Genomic DNA, 25,782 nt, shown 5'->3' on the forward strand with positions numbered 1-25,782 from the left:
TGATAAATTCGCAAATATTAGTTATTAAGCATAATTGCGTACAAATCTATTGTCATCTTGTCGTTCGGTTAATTTACATTCTTGTTATATTAATGTTCTTTTCTATTCTTTCTGCCTTTGTTGTAATAATTGTTGCTTAATACCATGACAACATTATTTTTTGTGACTTATTAATATCGTGTGTCGGTTTTCTAATAATTTTATTTTAAAGGACCACAGTCCATTTGTGTGTAGGTAAACATAACGTGTACCTTTCTGGGAAAAGTTGCCTGGTACTAACACTTAGTTTAATGTGAAATGTATATTTGAATATGCATGTGTATTTCTTTTTATATATTGCAATATGTTATGTATATCGTTGTCGCAATTTAATACAGATAATCTCAAATCAAGTATTAGTAAATGTAATAACAGCATTTTATGAAAAATAGTACAATGATTTCGCCCTTTCAATTCTATACTTGTTACGGGTTACACTTCCCAATATTTAATATTTTTTATAAATAAATATGTGATTATGTAATAGTTTTACTATTTTTGTTTAGTCATGGACAACTAGAATCCACTGTAATTATCTATTATCATTACCTATTATATTCAGAGGATCTCATATGATTTACATTCGTAACAAAAGAAAAACAAAAAACAAAAAACAAAAAAACAAAAACAACCTCAAAATTCTATTCTGCTTGATTTTGTGATGCCATTTAACACACCATATGCAAAAGAAATATTTACTGTAATAAAGATATAATAAACACAAGCGAAATATTTACGTAACGTGGTGATGGTGAAAGTGTTAGTGAAGCATATGAGTCTGCCAATTTTTATCTTCTGTCCTCAACCTCAAATTTTACCAACTGATCTTTATATGTTTACTCATTATGTGAAGAATTTTGCAAGGTCCTCGTGTACCCTTGAGCTAGTAATAGAATGTAATAATTCGATTGTTCAATGTTTCATTTTTCTCAAATTTTATTGTCTTTTCAGCTGCTAATGTCATGAAAGAGCCATTGTTAATGAGAAATAATAAAATACAGAAAGGCAATGACTTTAATTTTGAGACATTACTTTGACGGTCAGGGGCAAAACTGGGGGGTGAACACAGGGTATAGCCTTGTACTTTGAGTAAGCACTCAGTCAATTAAGACATGAGCTAGACAAGTTTTAAGTAAATCAACTTACAGCTCATACCAAAAGGCAAATCTGATTTTTCAAAATAAAACTCATTATATTTGTCCTTTTTTATGGGGACAAAACAACAAGGAATCCAACTTATCAACTTTGTATATTCAACGTAAAGTTGTGGGTCATTCAGTTTTAGTCCCGTCCGTTGTGGGTTATTCAGTTTTTGATTTATCCATGTATTGATTGGTGTATCCATCTGCACCATGAAAACTGATTTATTCAAATCCTCGTTTGTCTATCCGGACTTGACTTTTATGAGCAAATCGGCGGGTGTTTCTAGAAAAGCAGAGGACACTTACCCTACCGGTGCACCTGGTTCATGTTCCCAGGTTTTAGTGGAGTCCAAGTTGCTCATTTGCCTTTGTTACTTTGTATGTATGATTTTAGTTACTTTATGTTCTTTTTTGTGTATGTCGGTTTTCCAAGTCTGGTCTTTGTCCCTGGATTACATTACTTTGATTACCGCTATAACCTTGATTCCCTTGATTACTCTTGTAATATGATGTAGAAAATATCTTCTTTAATCGCAGGGACGGCCGCATCATCATTCACGCCGCGACTGGCTATCATTTTCATGTCAAAGGAACCTGCATTTGTTATGTGGTTGTTCTTTTCTGGTTAAATTTCGAAAATTTCATTTTCATGCGTAGCTACAGAAGAACTACAGAAAAATACAACTTAAAGCGTGATATGGTTGATAAGGAGCTTAAGCTGAGAACAAAAACAAACAAAAAGCATACCTAAAATAGTTTATTATGACAAGATAAAAGTACTATCTCTGGCCTTGTTTACATGATGCTTAACAAGTATTCATTGTAGAGAAAGAGTTTTGAAATCGTATTACGGTTATGGTAATCGCTTACAGTAAAATATTTGTTTCAATTAACGCTTTGTCTCATTTCTATAACTTCATCATCGATTAAATACATAACCTTATAACAGGATAAAGTTCTAGTAAAATCTGTTGGCGGAATTGTCAAACTGTACGGAAGGATACATTTCCTTTCCACCTATAGACTGGTGGGAGGCTCATGGTCAAATTTCCCATCGACTATTTCGTTATATATCCATACACATTTGCTTGATTTCAGTATTAAAAATTAGTCATATTTTGGCAACTATCATCCATTTAACTAATAGGCCTTATGGAGATAAATGTAAGTATATTCTTATGCAAGATGTTTTTTTTTCTATTTTAGAAGTATCTAATTGTATAGGGTTGGCTACGAAAGTATAAAAAAATAAACTTAACAATTATGTTTAAAGAAAGAAGTCCATAAAACTTGCACGTTTTAATTAAAACTTTCCAAGAAAATTATTACACTTTTGTTTTTTAAAGTTGCTAATACATTGAACATTTTCGTAGAAATCATAACTCTAAGGAACATATTTATAAATATTGTGACAATAATGAGTTTGATTAATTTACGCTATACATTAACATATAATATATCAACATGTCAACATGGCACTGGTTCAATATTTTTATTTAATTGCTTTTGTTGTAAACCTAAAAAATATCAAATATTATTTTAAACTTACAAAGAAGTATAAAGATTATATTATTGTTCAGTAATTTTTGTTATATCATCTTTAAATAAATGGAATGGTGTTTCATTGAACTATTACATCTTTTTAGACAATTCTTTTCACATAAGGGTATTTTGAGTAATTTTTTTAAATGAATAATCGGCGTAAAGAATTTACAAAATAGAATATCTAACTTTACTCATAAGATGAATCATGCAGGAAGCTGAATATTGCCATCTTATATAAATATTTTCCATTTGAACCCAAAGATAAAAATAGAATGCGGTTTAGTTAGTGATCCTTAAAAGTCCACAAGACTTTTTGCATTTTATAACAAAAATCTGACATCTTTGAGATAAGAACATTTTAATGACAAGAAGCAGAATGATTATTGTAAGTGTATATACGGTTTCTTTTATTTGGTAAAGAATCCTCCCATACAAATAAGAACTAAGCGTTCAAGTTATCGATAGGTTCTATAGCAATTGTAGAAGATCAGATGGGTATACAAAATAAATTGAAAATAAATCAACACCCAAATAGTTAATCTACCACCTTCATCCATTCTTCCTTGAAATAAATGTTTAAATGTTGAGACTGAAACATTGATGTAAAATAATAAGGACATTAAACTATCTTCCTGTATGTTTACATTTATCATTGTATAATTTTAATGATAAAACGAAACTGCTCTATCTTATTTACAATCTACTAGCGATGTGTTTGTTATTGTAATATTATGTTCCTGCACAAATAATAATAAAAGTTGATTCGAATTAATTCTAGAAATGAAATTCTTTGAAGACTCCCCATTAAAATAAGAACAAAAATCATGTTTAATTCTTTATAATAAATGGTCAATTACATTTCATTGTTTACTATTTGACCATTCAATGGTTTTCCGCTAAAGAAAGATGGGTTTTAATCCAAATGAAATAATTTCCTTGTTTTTTTAGATTAATGGGTTATTCTAAAAGATGCATTGACACATTAACAAATTAAAAAAAAATCTAAATATACTCTATAAAATGTAAAATTCTAGAACAATAAATGTATCATTTTAGTTAACTGTGGTATCATTAGAGACTTCCAATGTTGGGGAATAATTAATAAGGTAACGACTCAAATTCAATACGTTTTATTGCCGATTTTAGTATATATGAATAACAGTGATGGAATCCATTGATATATTGAAGTTTTTAATTGCACCAATGAATATATTTCTGCATGTACTTTTACAGACTTACACAATCGTCACTTTCATAATGGTCGCTAGAGGATCATTAGCTCAACCACTAAATTGCCCATCGGAATTATACTCCAGAATGTTTATGTTGGACAGACTGAAATACGGAATTATACCTCTTGTTGAAGATTTAAGAAACCAAACTGTAAGTATATGTTTTTGAAAGAATATGTTTACATTTAAAGGGATTTCATATTAATTGTGTATAATGACAATTGTACAGATTCAATGTTTGATTACCATTTTTGATGAAATTGTCTTTTTAATTGAAACAACTTATTTTTTTATGAAAATATATTATAACCTGATAACACAGACACTCGGTTTTTGCTCGCTGATAATTTTTTTTGTGTTTTTATATGTGTGTTTAAAAATATTAATCAATCAACTTCAAAGGCTTCTTTTATTTATTAAAGGCTAGTCATTTGAGTAACTATATAAAAACAATAATAGACGGATTAGAACCACAAGACGGATTTCCAGCACTTCCTGCTGAATCAAGTTGTACAGATTGTGGACAGGTGAGTGTACTTAAATCATTCGTTTCACACACACACACACACACACACACACACACACACACACACACACACACACACACAATCAATTTTGATTGATCTATCGGCATCACTATGTCTTTATATTTACTTTTTAAATCCATTTGCTTATTAAACGATTCTTTTAGCAATTAAAAATCATATTGATATTTTAAAATAAACGAGCTCATAAATGATGATAATGTAATCAGTTTATCATTTGCCATCCAAGTAGCAATTATTTCATATTAAGGCAAGTTAGTTTGAAGTAAACAAACGTCATTTAAGAAAATACCGACAGCTTTATATTTTATAACGTACTATGTTGTTTTTTTTTTAAATTTCAGACTACAAACTGTTTTAAACAAGACTGTCATCTAATCGAAAGTTTGCTCGAATTTCTTAACACTAAAATAGCCTCCAAACATAAGACCTTGGTTGCAAATATTACTTGGAACATCAAGACGGTAATCATTGAGGGTGCTATGGTATGTGGAGCATATACTGGACCTATTTTAGGGGATGGCTACGATAATACCGTTGATGGTCAGTACAGAACTGCAAGTGATACTTACAACTTTTTACAAGCACTTCAAAAAAGATATTCATAAAAGAATATCTTTGAAAACCTTTTCCTACAAAGATGGTGTGTAGGACTAAAACTAAATTTCCAGGATCTGGAAGGCAGTATTCTACATTTGTAGAAGTATATATTATTAGTTCTGTAAATATAGATACAATGTATCTTTACTGGAATTAATTATTAAATGAATTAGTGTAAGTGTTTTTATTGTCTCCCCGCTTTTTCTTGTTCTGACACATAACATAAGCTTTTAAATATTATCTGCTATGTCTTCAAGTGAAATCATTGGCCAAAGCTTTTGAAAATGTCTGTTCAAATATAAAAGGTTGATTAATTTTGTTATTTTTTTGCCGTTCATACTTAAAATAACAAAAATATATTTTATATATTTTGTTCTTAACATACTGTAACAAGTATTTTTATAACATGCAGAAGCACACAAAAAGCATATGTAGTCAATGTTGCTATCGTCACAATAGAGTCCACATGTAAGCACGACTAAACGTTTTGCCCGTTTTTACAGACGTTTGTTTCAAAAACCGTTATTTTCTTCATTGCCCCTGGCGATCAATCATATTGCACATGAAAATAATTGTGTATACTAACGTAGTCTTATTTTTGTGAGTAAAATTTGCTTATCATAAATATAAGGACTGTGAAATTAAGTTACATTCCGTTTAAATTGTGGGATCATGCCCCAATTAGGAAAAACAACATTACGAATAAATTAAACTTAACATATGCATTTAACATGTAAGTAGTCACATTAAAAGCTTGGCATATGGAACATATGTCTGTCATTTGCATTGTTCTATATCGAAAATAAACGTACAAGATTGTACGCTATAATCTGATCATGGGTTTAATCAAGTAACATAACTACCAATTGTCTTTTATTGGAGGGCTAGGATCAAATTTGAAATAAAAAAGAGCTAAGGAGCAAGCGTAGGTGCGTGGGTTTTAACAAGTTTCGAGCTCAAAATTTCCGATATTTTATATCTTTTGAGACCAAAAAATAGTACTAAAAATTTAAAATGAACTAGAATCATAATGAACAGGATTTCTTTGGAAAATTGATATAAGAAAGCGATTTTGCGAATTTTAATAATGTTTCTATCTATAGACGTTCAAAAGTATCGCCACATCTACAAAGTCTGTTTCCGGTTAAAACATCTGACGAATATTAGTTCTGTGAGCAGCATAATCTTGGTAACTTTGATTATTGCAATAAAGACAAACCGATTGAATGAAGGGGAAAATATGTATTCAAACCGAAATGTTAAAATGCAATAACAAAACCCGCATATAGACCTTAAATTGTATTTCTACTTATGTACCTATCCACTAAAAATGAAATCTTACAACAGGTTTCAGCCTTTTGACCAAACGTCATTTTTCTGAATTCATCCCGGGACAGGCAATTTCAAAGTTTTCCTGCGGTATATGCCATAATTCAGTAGACTACATTGATAAAGCTGTTAAGTGTTATAATTGCAAAAAAAAATTCTAAAAATATATATGATTGTTTAAATACTTCCAACTGTTCATGGTGTTGCACAAACTGTGGTCTTCCAAACTTCACAACAACTCTATTCGAATCCACAATTATATCAGAGAGCATAAACACTTAAAGTTCACTAAACGAAAGCAAAGCTTCTGTGTGGACCTAAACCACCAGTCTCTCTCCGATGGCATCTGCACACCTAAAATATCATCATCTAAGAAGGATTTCAAACACAAAAGGAGACCGCTACCAAATGATACCGAAGGAGTAAAAAATACAGTCACCAAATGTCAACCTCTGGGACGACGCAAAATAAATTTTCCTGACTGTTGTTGGTAAACTTCAGTCTGATTGTATTAGTATTATAGGGACAGAATCATGGTTAGTCCCATCAATAAAAAAATGGTGATATCTTCACGATGGACTTAAAGAAAAGATAGATAAAAACGACTATCATGGAGGAATTTTTGTAGCAATCAGAAACAACTTTGTCAGCGAAGAAGCGGAAGACCTACATAGTAAATATGAAATAGTATGGTCAAAATTTACATTACCATCAGGAAATGAACTTTATGTAGGATCTTTCTATCATTATCATACAAAAGATCTGGACTCATAAACAGAAATGAAAAAGAACTAGTGAATTAGAAAATCACACAGTGTGGGTAGGCGGTCACTTCAACTTACCAGATATAGATTGGGCGAATCAATCAAAGACCCAGTAAAAGCCAGGACTTTATTGATTTCATGATGGACAGAGGCATGTATCGAACAAGTAAATCAACCAACCAAAGGAGAAAACATACTCTATCAATTAAAAAACAAAATACTGAACAGAATTATACCCTAGTTTCTCTGACCATGACTAGAAGCAACTACAACAACTGTCAAACTTAGACAAGAGGCTTGAAAGGGCTACTCTACAAAAAAAAGCTGACATCGAATAAAATGAAAGAAAAAACACTCAACTTTTCTGAAAAATACATAAAAGAACACAGAAAATACACCGACATAAACATTACGTGGAAAGACTTCAAAATATTCACCTCACAAACATCAAGGAAAACATCAATGCACTCGACAAAGAATTTATGTCAGTTTTCACATCCGACTGATATTTCGGAAATTGGTAACAGTCCATACAATCAGATGTACGACATCAACATAACCCAAAATGGCGAGAAGAAACTGCGCAAGGATCTAAACCCAGATAAAATCAGCGACCCAGATGACCTAACACCGAAAATACTAAAGGAATTATATGTTAAATTTCACCGATGGTGCAATATGTATTCTGCAATTCGATGGAATTAGGAAAAATCCAGATGACTGGAAACATTCATTTGTATGCCTCATATGCAAGAAAGGCATAACCCGACAAACTATAGAAGAATGTATCTCAATTGTATACGATAATGAAACATATAGTCGTTTACGACCAAATATAACATCTAGGAGAATAACATTCTATCTGAATTCCAACACAGATTCAGATTAGACTGGTTCCCGATCGCAATATTCAGTATGTTACACATATACAAATATATCACTCGTGAGAGTGTTCTGCTAGTACCTAATACCTGGAAGGTAGTCCCGGGAACCAGGATAGATTCAGATGCAATCGATCATGTGAAACACGACTACTGCTGGGACTAATACAAGATCTTGCATCTTATATTGACATCAAGAAACGGACCGATATAATATTTTTTGATTTTGCGAAAGTGTTAAAACATAAACTGAAACACTATGGAATAACTGGAAAAACAACAGATTGATTACAGCCTACCTATAAAGCAGAACACAACGATTAGACATACAATTCAAGTATTCAGACAAAGTACATGTACAGTCAGGGGTACCACAGGGAAATCGACTTTCCGGCTTTTTGCTGGTGACTCTACTTTCTATCAACCAACGTTCAATCAACGACATCAGAGACCAACAATTACTCTAAGAAGACTACTTCTGTCAAGACTTACTGACTGGGGAAAGAAATCGAAAATGAATTTCAATGTGAGTAAATGCAAAGATATGCACTTAACAAGAGCACGGAAACCAAAGATGCAGCCATATTACATGCTTGAAATAGTCCATCACGTTAAGTACTTAGGAATTACATTAACAGAGGATCTAAAATGGAACCACCGCAATATAGTAGCTTTTTCCAACTCTATGCAAGGAATGTTAAACAGAAAATCAAGAAAGCACCTCGCCAAGCAAAGATCACAGAAATTAACACGATTATAAGACCAAAAGTTGAATATGCCTCAGTAATATGGGACCCTCTACACAAAGGAAAGCCTAAAGTGGTTAGAGGGAGTGCAGAGAAGAGCAGTAGGATACGTCCACAACAATTACAGCTACGAGGCCAGCGAAACAACCATGATTGAAAATCTTATTTGGGCAACATTAGAAGAAAGAGGACAGAACAACTGACTGCTGGTTTTACTGAATATTTAACGGACTTGCAGCCACCCCAGTAAAGCAAAACATTACATCACTTTCAAAACCATCAAGACATTACAACGCCATTGTGTATACCATCTTCTGCCCAAGACATGAATTCTATAAATACTCCTTATTTCCGAGAAAGATCATCATCTGGAACCATCCACCAGTACAGGCAGAGAAAGCGTCCACGCTAGAAGCTTTCAAGACGTCGATCTCTGCTTAAACCACGCACAACTTGTAAAGGAGCACATCATAATATTTTGGTAATTTTGTCTTTAGATATTTCATTTGTACATAGACTCTCCAGCGTATCTATGCATGATCATGGCATTGAGTACTCAGCATTTAGTTTAATCGCTGTACCAAAGAAGAAAAATGGCAAGATTGAAATTTTCATGAAATAAAAAGGTAGTATTGGTCGAAAGAAATAAGTTAAAAAAACAGGATCCTTTGTTGTCCTAAATTGTTTTGTTTATATTTTTAAAAATTGCATGAAAGAAAATTTTATCCTAGCCTATCCCCTTAATAAAAATCAAATAATTGTTCCCTTAACAATGTTCAGTACGCAATATGTTCCCCAATGTTTACTCGCAAGTTGAGATATACAATATTATTAAATAGAGGCGATTAAGGGGTCACTTTATGGGGTATGTTATTAAAAAAAAACTCGTAAATAGATCGATATAAATATAGATCTTGTAATAAAATTACAAGTTAGATATGTAAATGCATATATATTTCTTAGGTCCGATTGAAAAAAAAAGATTCGGAAAATTCAATTTATTTAAGAAAATCAACAGATAATTAAAGATGTAATCCAATATAATTAGTTCAAGAAATATTAACAGATATATTATAATTTTCCATAAAATTTTCGGGATTATTCAAAGGAAAATAACATACATTTAATACTGAATTTAGATTTGAGCAGTCCGATTGAAATTTTGTCAATATAATATAAACTGATTACAGAAGTTTAAAATCACGCTAATAAATAAATTTAGAAATTTGAAATTAATCAACACTCATTAACATTAGCTTTCTGGTGAAGATTAACCCTTACCACGCGGGAACCGTATATATATTTATATATATATGGTCATGGATGTTTTCAGATTTCGTGACAGCTGAACAAGAGGCCATGAGTTAAGGAGGCCACAAAAAGTTGTGATTTTCTAGGGGAAGGGCTCAATTCTCGGCCTCTTACAATAGCAGAATGTATCCTTAGGACTTAATTTCACCTGGTTTCTATAGAATGAAGATTTCTCTCACCACTTCAACGATGTCAATCCCATATACTAACCACTTCTGGTTTAAGGCCAATCTGAAACCAATAATTACAAAAATTCCTATTTTTTCTCATAAGTGGCCCCTCTGAGGACTCTTGACCTTCCACTCACGACTGTAAGGAACAACTTGTGGCTTACATGACCATCAGAGGGAACAAACTTAGGAAAAACTGCACTTTGGACACTGTCTGACCCCTGAAAAGCACCATTTCCGGTAAAAAATGACAGAAAATCGCCAAAAATGACTATTTTCAGGCAACAGACCCATTTTTCCGCGCATTAGTAATCGCAAAGTTGATCATAATCAGATAAACAAATGTGGCTCAGCTGAGAAGAAGTCCTACCTATTACCACTATTTATAGAAAGAAACTCAACGAACTCAAAAATGATGAATGAGACGACGATGCAGAGAAGTGGTCGACCGTCTACTGACATTTGACACAGCAAAATCTCCACTTTACCTGCTCTACCAAAGTAGACTTCAAGCAGACATCATATTAGATGGTTAATGGACCAAGGCACTAACCGGAGACATTTTTCTACTATTAGACGTTTTTGCTTCAAGCATTTGATTCAAGAACGATGTGCGATAACTTGCTTCTGCTGAATCAGTCTTCTGTGATGGAACCTTTTACACTTGTCCCTAACTCTCTTCTATCAGATCTACAACATACACAAAAAATTCAACGAAATCGTGACACTATTATAGAAAAAAGCCAAAGATCTACAGATTTCTTATAGAAACAATGACTACAGACAGTTTAAGACCGAGTTGACGCTGGTTTGACTAACTTTGCCCATCCAATTATTGATTACGTTACAGAACAATTGGTAGAAGTTGACTCTGCAGGTTGGAAGCACTACCACACAGACGGACCCAATATAGCTTCGAGAAATGGAGCAGTAAAATAAAGAAAATGACCCGGCATGCCAGCTCGGACATTTTCACTGCAGCTCAACTCATCGTACAAACAGAACTCTAACAATCTACATAGGATAAAACTCAACGTACGTGGAACCATAGGGCAAAAGAAAAAAAAAACAAGAAGTACTTGAACATCGAGAGACGCATAACTATTGTAAAAACTGATATCAGACCAGTATAATCGACTCGATTAAACTCAATTACTTGGGTTTAAAAAAAATATCTGTTTAATTTTTAATTTAAGTGTTACAATAATTAAAGCATATTCTTTACCATTCATAATTTATACTCTTTAAGGCCCCTTAATCCTTCTTTCGTAATTACATGATTATTTCTAATCAGATGATGCGTATAATCATCGGAACTTGTACAGAAGGCATGTACGCTCAAATCTGATCTAGATATATACAGAAAGCTTGAATTACATCTGAAGGTAATATAGCTTAATAAGATGGAACAATGTACACTCTTTATAACTTTTATAACTTTTTATAATTAAACTACATTCTACGTATATTATTTTTTCTATATCGATCCTACTTTAAAAAAATCACTTTTACCAACCAAGTGTATTTCTCTCTTTTTATATTACTGTACATTTGGGGTTAGCTACGCATTTCGAAGTATAATATTGACTCCACATTCAAGCTTATCTACTGTCAAAATATAATGATTAAAGAATTTTCAAAAGTGCCTTTCTTAATCTTGACTCATGCATGGAGTCCATTATTAAAACATTAAAAACAGAAATTTTTTTACCCAGGTTGGTAAAACACATTTTGACAGCAAAGTAAAGTTAATGTATAGTACATAGTGATTGTTGATATTGGTTTAAATGATACTTTCTAATTTGTAGAATGTTTACACGTTTTGTCTGCATAAACCTGAACTACCCGAAAAACCCGTCTAAAAAGACGCTTTCGGAAGTTCACATAAGTTAAGATGTATTTTATACCTTTAAAGACAGAAAAAACGTTTAGCCGACCTAATTTTAAAGACAAAAAGGGGATCGATATATACGAGTTTCACTGTATTATGCTGTTTTAATTGTTCGATAGATTTAGGGGTTATTTCATAATTGTAAGTCGTGTGTTGAAATTTCATCGCTCTTTTTAATAAGGGAATCCATTATTAGTTGATTTCGGGGCAAAGACTGACTAAAATTGGGGTTTAATGTCAACTTCCGCGTTACACCGAAATATTTTAATTTGTGAGATAAATAAACATAACAAATAAGGACCACTTTTTGTTTTTGGAAATGAATAACTTAAGTACTCGATCTATAATCGTGATAGTGTAGATTTTTACTACATTAAAACTATGAACATACATTTCTGTACTCTTTCAGGAGAAAATAGAGATTTATAAAATGCATTCTAAACTTGTATATTTAGTTAAAACAATTTCTAGGGAAATTATAACCTGCAATTTGGGAAGTTGTACTAAGAGTGGGCTACTGAATAATGAAGAAGAATAATCAAGGAAACCAAGGTTATAGCGGTAATCAAAAGAATGCAATCCAGGGACAAAGACTAGACATGGAAAACAGATACATACAACAAAGAATACAAAGCAACCAGAATCATACATACAACGTAACAAAAGCAAATGAGCAATTCGAACTCCACTAAAAACTGGGAGCATGGACCAGGTGCACCGGTAGGGTAACCGTCCTCAGCTTTTCTAGAAACACCCGCCGAGTTGCTCATAAAAATTCAAGTCCAGGGTAGACAAATGAGGAAAGTAAAACTATGACCTGTTGAATAAATCAGTTTTCATGGTGCAGATGGATACACCATAACGAACCAAAGAAAAAGCAATTAACCATTTAAAATATTTTTCTGCTTTAGTTTTACATCTGTACAAAATCAACTATTTTTTTATTTATCGGAAGCATTGTTATTTACAGTGGAGTCCGTGTTGCTCATTGGTATTTACAGTGGAGTCCGTGATGCTCATTTACTTTTATTTCTTTGCACGAGTAATTTTAGTTACATTATGTTCTTTGTTGTATGCGGCTTTTTTCTCTGTATTGTCTTTATCCTTGGATTGTATTATTTTGAATTCTGCTCGAATCTTGGTTCTCTTGATTACTGGCCCTCTATCTGAAATTATGTAGTGACAGAAGGAACACCAATGTGCCAAATTAGGTGCTTGTAACAAAACAAATATTAACAAGGCAACTGTATTTATTAACAGGTGCTATTTCAAAATCCAAAAAGGTAGTTAGAAATATAAATTGTGATCATATATATTTTATTATTACGAATATTGGCTAATGATAAATACATTTATGCTGTGATTGAGATATAGACAAAAATGTTTAAATTCATCATTAATTACATGAGACTGTTTCAAACTTAACTGTGTACCACTTTACAATCACCGTTCTCATCCTGATCACATTTAACGTCATCTCCTCTTCTAAAATAATTATACCCACATTGGTTCATCTACAATGATATTAGTGACAGACAACACAATAGACCTTTTTGTGGTAATTAAGTGGATGAGCATGCTCAATATACACTTCCGCGAGGTAGGGCTTGGGTACATGTAGAACAAGAGAAGTGTATTTGAGCATGCTCTAAGCATGCTGATCAACTATCCAAATATTTTAGCACAAATGGTTTTAAACATGAAAAGCCTGAAAATTTAATATATTTATCACCATAAATAGCTTTATTGAGTCAATCACATTAAAGGTAGCATCATTTTCATTTACTTCAGAAAAAAGTCATCTAGTATTTTTTTTCAATATAATTCGTAGCATCTTAACAAGCACGTAACATTTTTTGAAAACTTTTTAAAAAAAAAAACGTTGGTTTTTGTGAGATATGCAAGTGACATTCTTCGGTTACAAATTCGTGAATTAATTTCTCTATTATTTAAAGAGGAAAGCTATCGGATAAACTTACCGTACAACGACAGCCATAGCCTGTCCATAATGATTCAACTTGAAATTGGGTCATCATTTCTTTTAGGGTCTCGCCAAATAAAACATCACACATTTGGAACATCTCAGGAGTTGATCCACGTAATCCACGTACTACAAAGTGTTAAATTGTTTCGTAAAAATAGTATGTTGTTTTTGATATGTTATTGATATCCCACTTCATAACAAGTTCATGTATATTAGATTATTTACTCTCCTCGTAGTATCAACTCTTAACTTCAAACTGATACTGCGCAACGTTGTTTTCGAGAACGTTGATTTTCAGAATTGGTCCATTGGTTATTTAGAAAAAAATGTTATCTCGTTATTACTTTTTACATATAATGCAAAAAGGAAATTCATACAAGTAAAACAGGAATAACGATACTTTTTAACAACCTGAATTCATTGAATAAATTTTACAGAATGAGAAAAAAATATTTGATTAATACAAAATCACCATTCCTTTTCAATTACAAAATTGTTCTGTATACTGCCTACCCTTTAATGTAAAGATGCAGTGCACAAGTCAGTATGGTTTGTTATTTGATTTTCTTTGCATAAAATATCTACAAACCAAATAATTGAAAATTGGACAATTTATTTTAAGAATAGTTGCAGTGTAGAGGATCTATAATGTGTTACTTGTGGAATGAGAAAGCCTTTTACTGTAAATGAAGAAACAGGCAACATTTCGGGCTTCCATTTGAATATATATTAGTGTAGTTGTGCTTAAGAGACAACGACTTACCAAGTATACTTGTGACATTAAAATTACAACAATAGGGCATCATTTAGCCTTAACATGAAGTGTGTGACATACCATGCAATGATATTTGCTCCGTTGGAAGTGAAAACGACACAAAAAGAGAAAAATATAATAGACTTTATTCATTTTTATCTGTACTATTCTGTTACAGAAGATAAGTATTGAATTGGAAAGGAGAGGTTATAAATTTTGTAGACTACGACAAGCGTATTTGATTCCTTGCCGACAGTTAACAAAATTATAAAAAAAGTATAAAGAATAAATGACTACAAGGGAATAACACGGCGGCACAAAACAATGTTTGTTTGAGAGAAATTAAAACACACAACAGATTTAACCATTTGTGATATTGATAACCCTCTTCTAGCTAGTTATAATGCATTGCAAAAATGGCAATTGTTACATCAAGCAAGAAAGATCAATTCTATACAACCCAGTGAGTTAAAAACACTAATCTGTATGTGAAAATTGCGGTAGAGTTATCATCTTCATATACTTAAACATGATACGAGATCTTTACTTCAGGAATTGAAGTATCATAACATAAAGAAACTGTTTTCCTCTTATTCTCGTTTGTAACTCGACCATAAAAATAACAATTATCATGATTTTGCCATGAGTAGTTCATGGAGCGGTTGATGTAAGTCTAATGTTATTAAGAATATGGTGAATAGAACAAAATAACTATAATGATTATAATGTTTAAAATATGGCAAATACCCCGTATGATACCGATTTAAAAATCAAAATATAAACCGTCTCACATTCAATACTCATACTAAACATCAAGCTCTTGTTGAAAACTTTTTAACGTTAACAAATGGAATAAAACCATCAATTATCTGACTAACAAAACACAATGAATTAAATACAATTAAACAACCATCGTCGAATTCCGAAATTTTACAAAATTTATCTGATCTCTCTATTAAAACTTTTCTTTGAGTTCAGTTCAGTAAAGTTTGCCATACCTGCAAGAAAAATCACATCTTCATTTTTAGTACATCAGCACGACATAGACCTCCTGAATATGCTTTAAAAGTTTTCTCTTTCTTTGTTGAATTTTTATCAGGAGCCTGGAATGATAAAAGAACAATAGCTGGTATTTTAAAAGTGAATGAAACAAACTATCTGTAATTGAAAGGTAGCTTTTACAAGTAAACTAGCATTTCATCCCAAGATGAAAAAAACCCATTTGATTGCTTGATCACTTTGTAGATAGTACATGGGCTGAGTTAACCCCAGTACACCTCAATTCATCAACCAAAGTATAATTTTCAGGTAGCCTTATATCTCCCATTTACGAATCTTTTTGTAGGCAAAACAAAATAAACTAAAGCATTTTTGTATTGTTTTACTACTTTGTATACCTCATTGAGGCAAAAATGATTTTTTTTATGTTTTTGGATTCTTAGAACTTTTAGTACGATTGCTGAGATAAGCCCAGTGTATAGCCCCATCAACCAAAATATGATTTTCAGGTACCCTTATACCTCCCATTTACGAATCTTTTTGTCGCCAAAAAATAAACTGAAGCATTTTTGTATTTTTTGCTGCTTTTTATACCTCTAGAGCAGAGTGGTTGCGCAGTGGAAGCGATTTTACGATTGTTTGTTTATTTATGTAATTGGGAAGCTAGACGACGAGCACTATAACCATTTTCTACGACCATGGTTTCCATTAAAATTTATCTTTCTAATACTACGTTTATTGACACAACATATACAGTTACATATTTGAATACAATGTTACCGATCGAACTCTGATTTCTAACTGACCATAATTATGTTCCGAATCTGAACTAATAAACCCAATTAACCTAAATGTAACGGAAAACTCCCCAAATTACCAATTTGAACTTTTACTTTCTCAGTGTCTGTCTGATACAGATCATTAAACATGTTAAGCAGCTGACCGCTATCAAAATAATTAATTAGTTCCATGTACTGGATGACCAGACAAACAACGACTATCTTATCTTAACTAGATCAAGGTTACAATTAGATTTCTATGTAAAATTATCAATGAAAATTAAAGGTGAAAAGAAATAAAACTAATTAAAAAAAAAGTTATCTAAAAACATATGGAAATTGAAGTCAAAAATATAATTGTCTTGAAAAGATTCTCCCCTTCTTGATTCAGCATAGCCAATCAACAAAAAAAAAAATAAATAAATAAAACGAAATAAATGAAAATATTCGATAGTCTATAATCCATAACTATAGCGATAGTCCATGTAAATGGAGAAAATTAAAGTCTCTGCTTATTTATAGTTATTGCACGTTAAATTCAAGTCAATTAACTTCCAACGGTCACAGTTTGGTAATTGGTCGCACTAAAACTGTCTGTCCAAGTCTAATTTTGGTGACTCGAACATGATTGTCTTTTTCTGAGTATACCTCGATGATTCTGCCTAACGGCCAATGTCCTCGTGGAATATTGGGATTCATTACAAGCACAATGTCATTGAATTTCAAGGCTTTTTCAGTTTCAGTCCATTTATGTCTTCTGTTTGGTCCTGGTAGCCACTCTTTAATCCACCTTTGACAGAAATAAATGTCTAACTAATTCCAGGATTCGACGCCATCGTTTACATGGGTTAAAGTCAGTTGTATCAACGGTCTCTGGTGCAATCACTCCTCCGATGTAGGAAATGGTTAGGCGTTAACGGTAAGTCATCTCTGGAATCTGCCGACTGGCATGTAAGCGGACGCGAATTAATGAGTGCTTCGACACCGATAAATGCAGTTAAAATCTATTCGTCAGTAATGTCCGCATTTCCTAATATGGAATAAATTGCTTTCTTTGCGGCTTTTATCATCGTTTCATGTACGCCTCCAAAGTGAGGCGCGAGAGGAGGATTGAAATGCCACTTAACACATTTATTCGACGTATTGTCACATATTTTGTCTTTATCTAATAGTGAAACTAGTTCCTGTAATTCCTTGTTTGCACCGATAAAGTTTGTTCCATTGTCCGAAACAACTTCTTGTGGTAGTCCACGTGTACTGGCCATTCTATAAAACGCATTTAGAAAAGAGTCAGGATCTAGTCCAAAACAACTTCTAAGTGCACGGCTCTCGATGCCAAGCACGTAAATAAACACAAATATCTCGTTTCGCGTCTCTTTCCTCGACCATGCACTGTTATAAACGGACCAGCATAGTCCACTGCGATATGCGCAAATGCATGTAATGGCGTTCTGAAACGAATGTCCGGTAAAAGAGCCATTACTTGCTCTGCTGTTTTCGTCTTTCTCTTACGACACGTATAGCACTCACGTATTTCCTCTCTGGCCGATATAATCCAATATTTAGCTGACATCATGGATAATGTTTGATTTGTCCCGCACACATGTCTACCTTTGTCGTGGTAGTATTTCACGATTAGTCTTGTCACGCGATTTTTCCTCGGAATTATTATAGGATACCTAGTGTCATACGGCAAGAAATCTGCATGTTGAAGACGCCCGTCACATCTAAGTAGTCCATATTCATCGATTTTCGGTTTTAAACTTAGAAGTTTACTGCCCGACGGTAACTGTTTTTCTTTCATAATTGAATTATAATCCTCTAGAAATTCACATCTTTGCGCGTCGCGCACGATTTGAGTCTCTGCCTCTTCAATTTGATCTACACTAAGTTCACCTTTTCTATTTAAGTGACGTGGAAGTCTACACTTTTCAACGTATCTGTTAACCCATGAACGAACACTAATGAGTCTCAACCAGCTCGAATAATGTTCTGGATTTAAACGCCAATCCTTCTCCGATACAAGCACAATTTTCATAGTCAATATTTCATTGTCCTTAGCAGTCTCTAATTTAGCACCCGATTGAGCGCTTCAAACTTCTTTGTCGCACAATAGTCCTTTGTTAATACGACATTCAGGCCAGTCACATTCTTGTTTTGATAGAAAGTCTGGACCTTCTCACCATATATTGTCCGATTTTAGCTGACTAACAGTCCTGCCTCTCGATACGAGATCCGCGGGGTTTTCTTTCGTTGGTACGTAGCGCCACTGTGTCGGACTCGAAGCTCTGTGTAACATGAAACATCCATAGAATCTGACCAAAACACAAGTAGTTCCGTTGGTATTCTAAGCGGCTCCGCAATGGAAAGTGCAAGTTTTAATCCTAAAACAGCAGCCATCAACTCTAATCTCGGAATACTAACTGCAGTAATTGGTGTAACTTCCGATATCGATGCAATAATCTTCGTCGAAATTAACACACTCTTATACTCGATTCTCATATACGAAACGGCACCATATCCTCCTTCAGACGAATCAACGAATGTACGTATATTAGTGTGAATAATTTCCTCATTTTGATCCACAACTTGTAAACACCTTTGAACTTTGATTTGATTCAAATCATTTTATTTTCAGAATTGTCAACTTCCCTTTCATTTGTGGCAACATCCCTTCAGCACCTGCGTATGGAGTGTTCATAACACAACTCATAAGTTATGCCAGAGCTTGCCGAAACTACGCAGGCTTTTTGTATCGCGCTACAACTTTAACAAATAGGCTTCTGGAACAGGGTTATGTTGCTAAAAGATTGAAGCCATCACTACTGAAGTTTTATGGTCGTCATCATGAAGTCATGGATCATTATGGTGTATCCATCTGCACCATGAAAACTGATTTATTCAACGGGTCATAGTTTTACTTTCCTCGTTTGTCTACCCCGGACTTGACTCTTTATGAGCAACTCGGTGGATGTTTCTAGAAAAGCAGAGGATGCTTACCCTACCGGTGCACCTGGTCCATGCTCCCAGTGTTTAGTGGAGTCCGAGTTGCTCATTTGCTTTTGTTACTTTGTATGTATGATTTTAGTTTAGTCTTTGTTGTGTATGTCTATTTTCCATGATTGGTCGTTGTCCCTGGATTGCATTCTTTTGATTACCGCTATAACCTTGATTCCCTTGATTACTCGTTCATTTGCACTCCTCTTAATTTTGAATACAGGTTATATAGGATTGTGACCGGTGAACTGTCTGTATTCTTTTGCTACCTAGGGCAACGCTTGAAGTATCAGGATGGATCATCAAAATTTGGTCTATACCATAAAAAATGCATATCAAATTGGCAATAACAAATCCTAATGACACATAATCAACGAATACATATACTGATACCTTTTATGTTCACAATCTCATTCATAAAATGGCTAAAAGAGATGTCTACATTAAAAAAAATACAAAATCGGGTAAAATTAGAATTTGCCCAGTTTTTCTTCTCTGTCAGAAAACAATTTATTTTCCTTGATAATCAATAAATGCGTTGTATTTTTTGCTATAACACTTTATACGTACTGCTATTAGTATGATTGAGACAGGTGTAACATGTAAGAGGACGAAGTTGAATATACATAGATATTTCTTTTTTCATAATTGAAGACGTGAGCTTTAATCATTTACGGAGGTGACAAACAGCCGTAGGAATTCAAATGTACACTGCTCTGTTTGAAAAAAAATCCCCGAAGTAAATTTTCATATCGAGAATATCATGCTTTCCTTGTCGTATATATGTTGATACCTTGTAACTGATCAAATCAAATAAACTTATAGATGCTATCATTTTGAATGGGACACAATTGCAAAATGTTTAATCTTGCTGCCAAAAAAGCCTTCTTTTGAATTTATTGAATGTAGACCCAAACAGCCTCTAATTATTTTGCACAAAAATCCTGTTTTATTATCGAAATTTTATCTCCCGCCCGGAAAGTCATGTCCATTCAAGGTCTTAACTAAAATCACATAAGTTTACAGTAGTACAAAAGTACATTTAACCGACGGAAATGTAATTAGTAGGAGTTCTCATTTTCCGACATTACATTATATATGATAATTCCAAATTTATTTAAGAAATATCCCTGGACAACACGAGAAAAGTTCCATGTTAATTTCCATTAATCAAATATATAGTATAAATTCACTATTTTATTAAGTAAGATTAATTAATCAAAAAGGAAATGTATATTGTAAGTTGAATATTCTTGTCAGTTGTATATATACACGAGAGAGGAACCAAAAAGAGATTTTGAGAAGAAATATAGGGAGCCATTTTGGAAACAGTGATCAACATTTTCCAACAATACATGCACTTATATAGTTATAACAAACTTAAAACTCATTACCTCTAGGAAGAGTTTAGACAATACGTTTTCAAGAATGCAGAAAAACGAACAATTTATTTCCCTCTTAAATATTATAAAAGGTCAAAATTGTCAAAAGAGTTTCATCCGATCAATTAATATTTAAAAAGTTTGAACACAATTGAATAACAAATTTACTACAGAGAATGCATGCAAAACATAAAAAATATAGTACAGTTGATTGTATGTTATCAAATTTCATAGAAAAAAAAACAAATGTAAATAACACTTTTTCAAAGACTAAAAAAATAGTACCTTTTCTACAAAGTAAAAACTACAGAGATATTCTGTCACAACCCTGTCTTTCTTTACTATAGTTATTATGTATATTTTCTCTTTTTTATATGGAATATATTTAAACTCATTTAAAATATTTTTGTGATTTTGAAAGAGTATTCAATGGAACCAAGGTTATAGCGGTAATCAAAAGAATGTAATCCAGGGACAAAGACTAGATATGGAAAACAGACATACACAACAAAGAACATAAAGTAACCAAAATCATACATACAAAGTAACAAAAGCAAATGAGCAACTCGGACTCCACTAAAAATCGGGAGCACGGACCTTGTGCACCGGTAGGGCAAGCGCCCTCTTCGAAACATCAAATATGAAAACTGCATAACTACAGAAGAGAACAGAACCAATTGTTCTCTTATCACTGTTGATACAAAGAAAAGGAAAAAAATACAGCCCCCCCCCACAAAAAAAGTCCATAGCAAAAGAAAACTCAATCGCAGCAAACAACGTTTCAGTTATGAAGGACTCATGTACACGAACCGCGTGCAATTAAGATGTGCATGTTTTAAAGAAAAAAACCTTCAATACCTTTTTTGCAGTGTCGACTAGTAAGCAGTGTAGGTTTTATTGCCATGATGTACACAATCGGCAACGATGGATGTGTTTTACCAACATATGATGATAATGAAAACAGAAGACACTGGCTGCTTTACAAATTAAATTATAGTGTTTTAACTTTTTCGAACAATTTGGAAGATGAAACGGTAGGCTATCAATGTTTTTTTAATTTTTTTTAATAATTATGCTTTACAAGCATAGTGTAAGAACGATAAAGATTTCATATATTTTACAACTATGTAACTGAATTCTGTTGGATGTAGGGTTTAGAAAGATATAATTTTATAAAGATGACAAAAACAATTATAGTCATTATTGCTTGTCGTCTTTTTCAAAAAGGTCCTCTAGGTTAAGCTTTTAAAAAATGGACATTTACTGGTCCGCATTTGATAATCTACCAAATAGTCATGGTGTAATAATCTGCGAGTCCGTTTGACACAATTGTACAATTAGTTGTATGTTTGTTTGTCTGTTTTTCTTTTTTCTTTTTAATAATAGGTTATGTTATTTCAGGATTAATCTTTATCATTAATAAATAAAATTCAAACGGTAATTACTGCATATCATAATTATAAGCTTTATGATATAAAAGTATTTAAAACATACGTATTGTTTCTAATTTTAGCGTGCGGAAATGGAACGACAATTGCCTCCTCAATTGTGGTCGAAATTAGATGATATGGAAGTACATATTCCTGATTTTCCAGAAATACCGACTTCGTGTTGTGTAGACACAACCCAGGTATTATTATAATGTTATAATAATACAACTATGGTATTGAAAGTATCGGGAATATTTTGTTACTACCAAATTTCTACCAAGTTTATGATTCTTCTGTCTATGTTGAGGTGATTCATGATGTAGACAAATCCATGGATCAGAGGATGCGTTTTTGGTCTACATATGCTATATATTTATGTGACAATAGTCCTTCCTGTATTTAGATCTGTTCTTTTGAGAAAATCAAATGAAAAACTAAGGCTAGTTATGTGGTCTAAACATATTTTTGAACAAGAAATAAAAGTGACTTTGGTGGGGTTTTAACATGCATGAATCACCTACTGTCTGAATGTTAGAAAGACTGCTACTTAAATAAATTATCCTATTATCAAAAACTTTATTAACATCGTTGAACTATACACTTTAACCTAGAAAAATGGAGTTAATGTATGTAATAAATTGATCGGACGACTATTACATTAACCGCAATCAAAATCTGCATGTTCTAAACAGTAGAAGAACTGTAACAGACAATTGTTTCTAACCATAATTCAACTACTTTCCTTGAGATCTTGTTTTAATAAAAAGTAAGTTGTTTCTACAATAAGCAAAACGCGTTTTCTATAATGTCTTGAAACATTCTCATTGCAGTGTTTGCGTCTATCACATGACATTTTAGTAACTGAAGTCAATGTGTGGGAAGGGTGTTTGGATATATCGTAAAATAAATTTCCTAGTTATTTTCACAAATATGAATTTCCAATGTACGCATGACATCTAATAAAGCTAATCTGATTCTTATTTCCGATTGCCATTACAAATGACATTATCATTTGATTTAGAAATAATAGTGAAACTATACAATATTAAACAACACCTAAGCTAACTTTAGTCTTCTTTTCTCCATGACTAAACATAACTAAATCCCCAAATTCCTAAATTTCCGAACACTATTGTCGACCAAATTCATTTCAATACTCCACCCTTTCATCATAACCTATTCGATTTCCAGGGAAAACAAAAAAGACCTCCATTTCAAGTATATAAAGTGTTTAACGTATAAATTTAATGTCACGTACTGTAGTTAGTTGTAAATTGAAAACATATGTAGATACAATATGATCAAATATTGATTTATTTATATTCAAGCTCGAAACATGCTTTCAAGAAGATTGCCATCCGTTGAGGAGATTGGTGGAATTCATGAACTCCAAAATATCATCGAAGTATTCAGATATTGTAACCAACCTTACAAACTCACTATTAAATATTTCTAATATTATAAAATGTGAACATTATCATGCTACACATCAAAGTGTAGATGAAACCTTCAGTAACAATTATTATAGAGGAAAACACATAAATAGATTTATTTCCGCTCTTGCAAAAAGATATTCTATTTGCTCATAAACAACTATGTAGTGGCACGGCAGCTGAAAAATAAAATTCCCCGATAGACATAAGTTTGGTCATTAAAGTAACGAGAACATTGACACACACGTGACATACTACATAGAAAACTTCCGAAGTCGAATAGAGTATTATTTGTGTAGGATCGTGGACACAGCAGTGGGTGTATTTCTTCCGTACAGATGCAAGTCATTTTACAAATGATACAAAGACAAATAAATATGTTGTTTGATTTTGTTTTGTTTTGATTTGTTTTGTTAATATTTTATGGCGAGTGTCCATAGTCATTTTTTTAATTTTAGAAAATAAAATGTCCATTTCATTGCAAACTACATTTTACAATAACAATTTAACAAAGATCAATAAGAAACTTTAATGACGGATACAAAAAAAAATCACTAAAAGTGTTGATATATAGTCATTTTTTTTATTTTTATAAAATAAAATGTCCATTTCATTGCAAACTACATTTTACAATAACAATTTAACAAAGATCAATAAGAAACTTTAATGACGGTACACAAAAAATCACTAAAAGTGTTGATATATAGTTTTTGATATATTTATTTTGCATCAAAATGACGTTTCAGCAAATTACTGAGGAACATCGTTTCCATTTCTCATTTCGTATACTGAGCAATGAATCAAAAGGTACATTTCTTACCAAACGTTAAACATGTTGAAATAAATGTGACTTTCTGCGTTACAGTGAACTAATGCACTAGTTCGCGGGAGTAACACAACAAGAAAGTATGAGGAGATAACTGTATTGATTTGAGGCGTCAATCGTATAGTTGAGTGTGGCAAATTCAGTTTACTGACTACGCATAAATACAAATGGATTTGGGGAAGTAACAATCAAAATTATTTAAAATATTTATGCGCATGTATGAAAGAGCAACCAAGGGAAACAAGGTTATAGCGGTAATCAAAAGAATGTAATCCAGGGACAAAGACCAGACATGGAAAACAGACATACACAACAAAGAACATAATGGAACAAAAATCATGAAAAAAAAGCAACTAAAATTATGACGATTTGATGCCTTGAAAATTTGTTATCCAATGAATTTACGTTAGGATGAATGTTTCATTCGAATTTTTGGGTTATTATAGTTCATACACTCAAAATAATTTAACCTAGGGAAAAACAATTCTGAACGCAAAAACATTTTGAAAAAAAAATAGGACAAAACAATTAATGTTAAAACGATTATTTAAATTCACACAAACTCCTAAAATGGTTCTAACTAAAACCAAATTTTTGTTATAAAAACCAGTCAAATACCCTTTATGTAATCTTGAAGGCAATTTTATACCCTAGCAGATGATGCAAATTATTTCAAATAATGTGAACTCAAAAATCTTAATCGGAAGGGCATTAGCAATTTTGAGATCTACATGAAGTAGAAATGAACTTTAGTCTGCATTATCAACATCATTCGGGTATTCTTACTAAAGAGATTACATGAAAACTACAATTAATTACTTATATTCGATCTGAAAACTCGTCACGATATTTGATTGGCCAAAGGTTTTATTTTAATTTTCTAATATACTTTGTTAATCACGAAATATCCTAAAACTCGTGGCGCATGTTTTTGATGAGCAGACCTTTTAGTGTTCACCACTGAATAAATTTCTAATTGACAGAAACTATTTTACAGTTATGT

At 32.5% G+C, this 25,782-nt stretch overlaps 2 protein-coding genes across 2 annotated transcripts; both read left to right on the forward strand.

Annotated features, from left to right (window-relative positions):
• The first annotated feature begins 2,293 nt into the window (after positions 1 to 2,293).
• On the forward strand, positions 2,294 to 5,240 carry LOC148622355 (uncharacterized). Its single transcript, XM_088574037.1, has 4 exons — positions 2,294 to 2,345; positions 3,960 to 4,109; positions 4,381 to 4,485; positions 4,848 to 5,240. The coding sequence occupies exons 1-4, from the start codon at positions 2,334 to 2,336 to the stop codon at positions 5,109 to 5,111; spliced, it is 531 nt and encodes a 176-aa protein (XP_088430163.1). The 5' UTR covers positions 2,294 to 2,333; the 3' UTR covers positions 5,112 to 5,240.
• Positions 5,241 to 21,949: 16,709 nt separating this feature from the next.
• On the forward strand, positions 21,950 to 24,200 carry LOC148622356 (uncharacterized). Its single transcript, XM_088574038.1, has 3 exons — positions 21,950 to 22,124; positions 22,604 to 22,720; positions 23,849 to 24,200. The coding sequence occupies exons 1-3, from the start codon at positions 21,993 to 21,995 to the stop codon at positions 24,107 to 24,109; spliced, it is 510 nt and encodes a 169-aa protein (XP_088430164.1). The 5' UTR covers positions 21,950 to 21,992; the 3' UTR covers positions 24,110 to 24,200.
• Positions 24,201 to 25,782: the final 1,582 nt, after the last annotated feature.

Source organism: Perna viridis, chromosome 3 (genome assembly GCF_037379345.1).
Source record: "Perna viridis isolate PV_CMFRI_1.1 ecotype Kerala chromosome 3, ASM3737934v1, whole genome shotgun sequence".
Taxonomy (NCBI): Eukaryota; Metazoa; Mollusca; class Bivalvia; order Mytilida; family Mytilidae; genus Perna; species Perna viridis.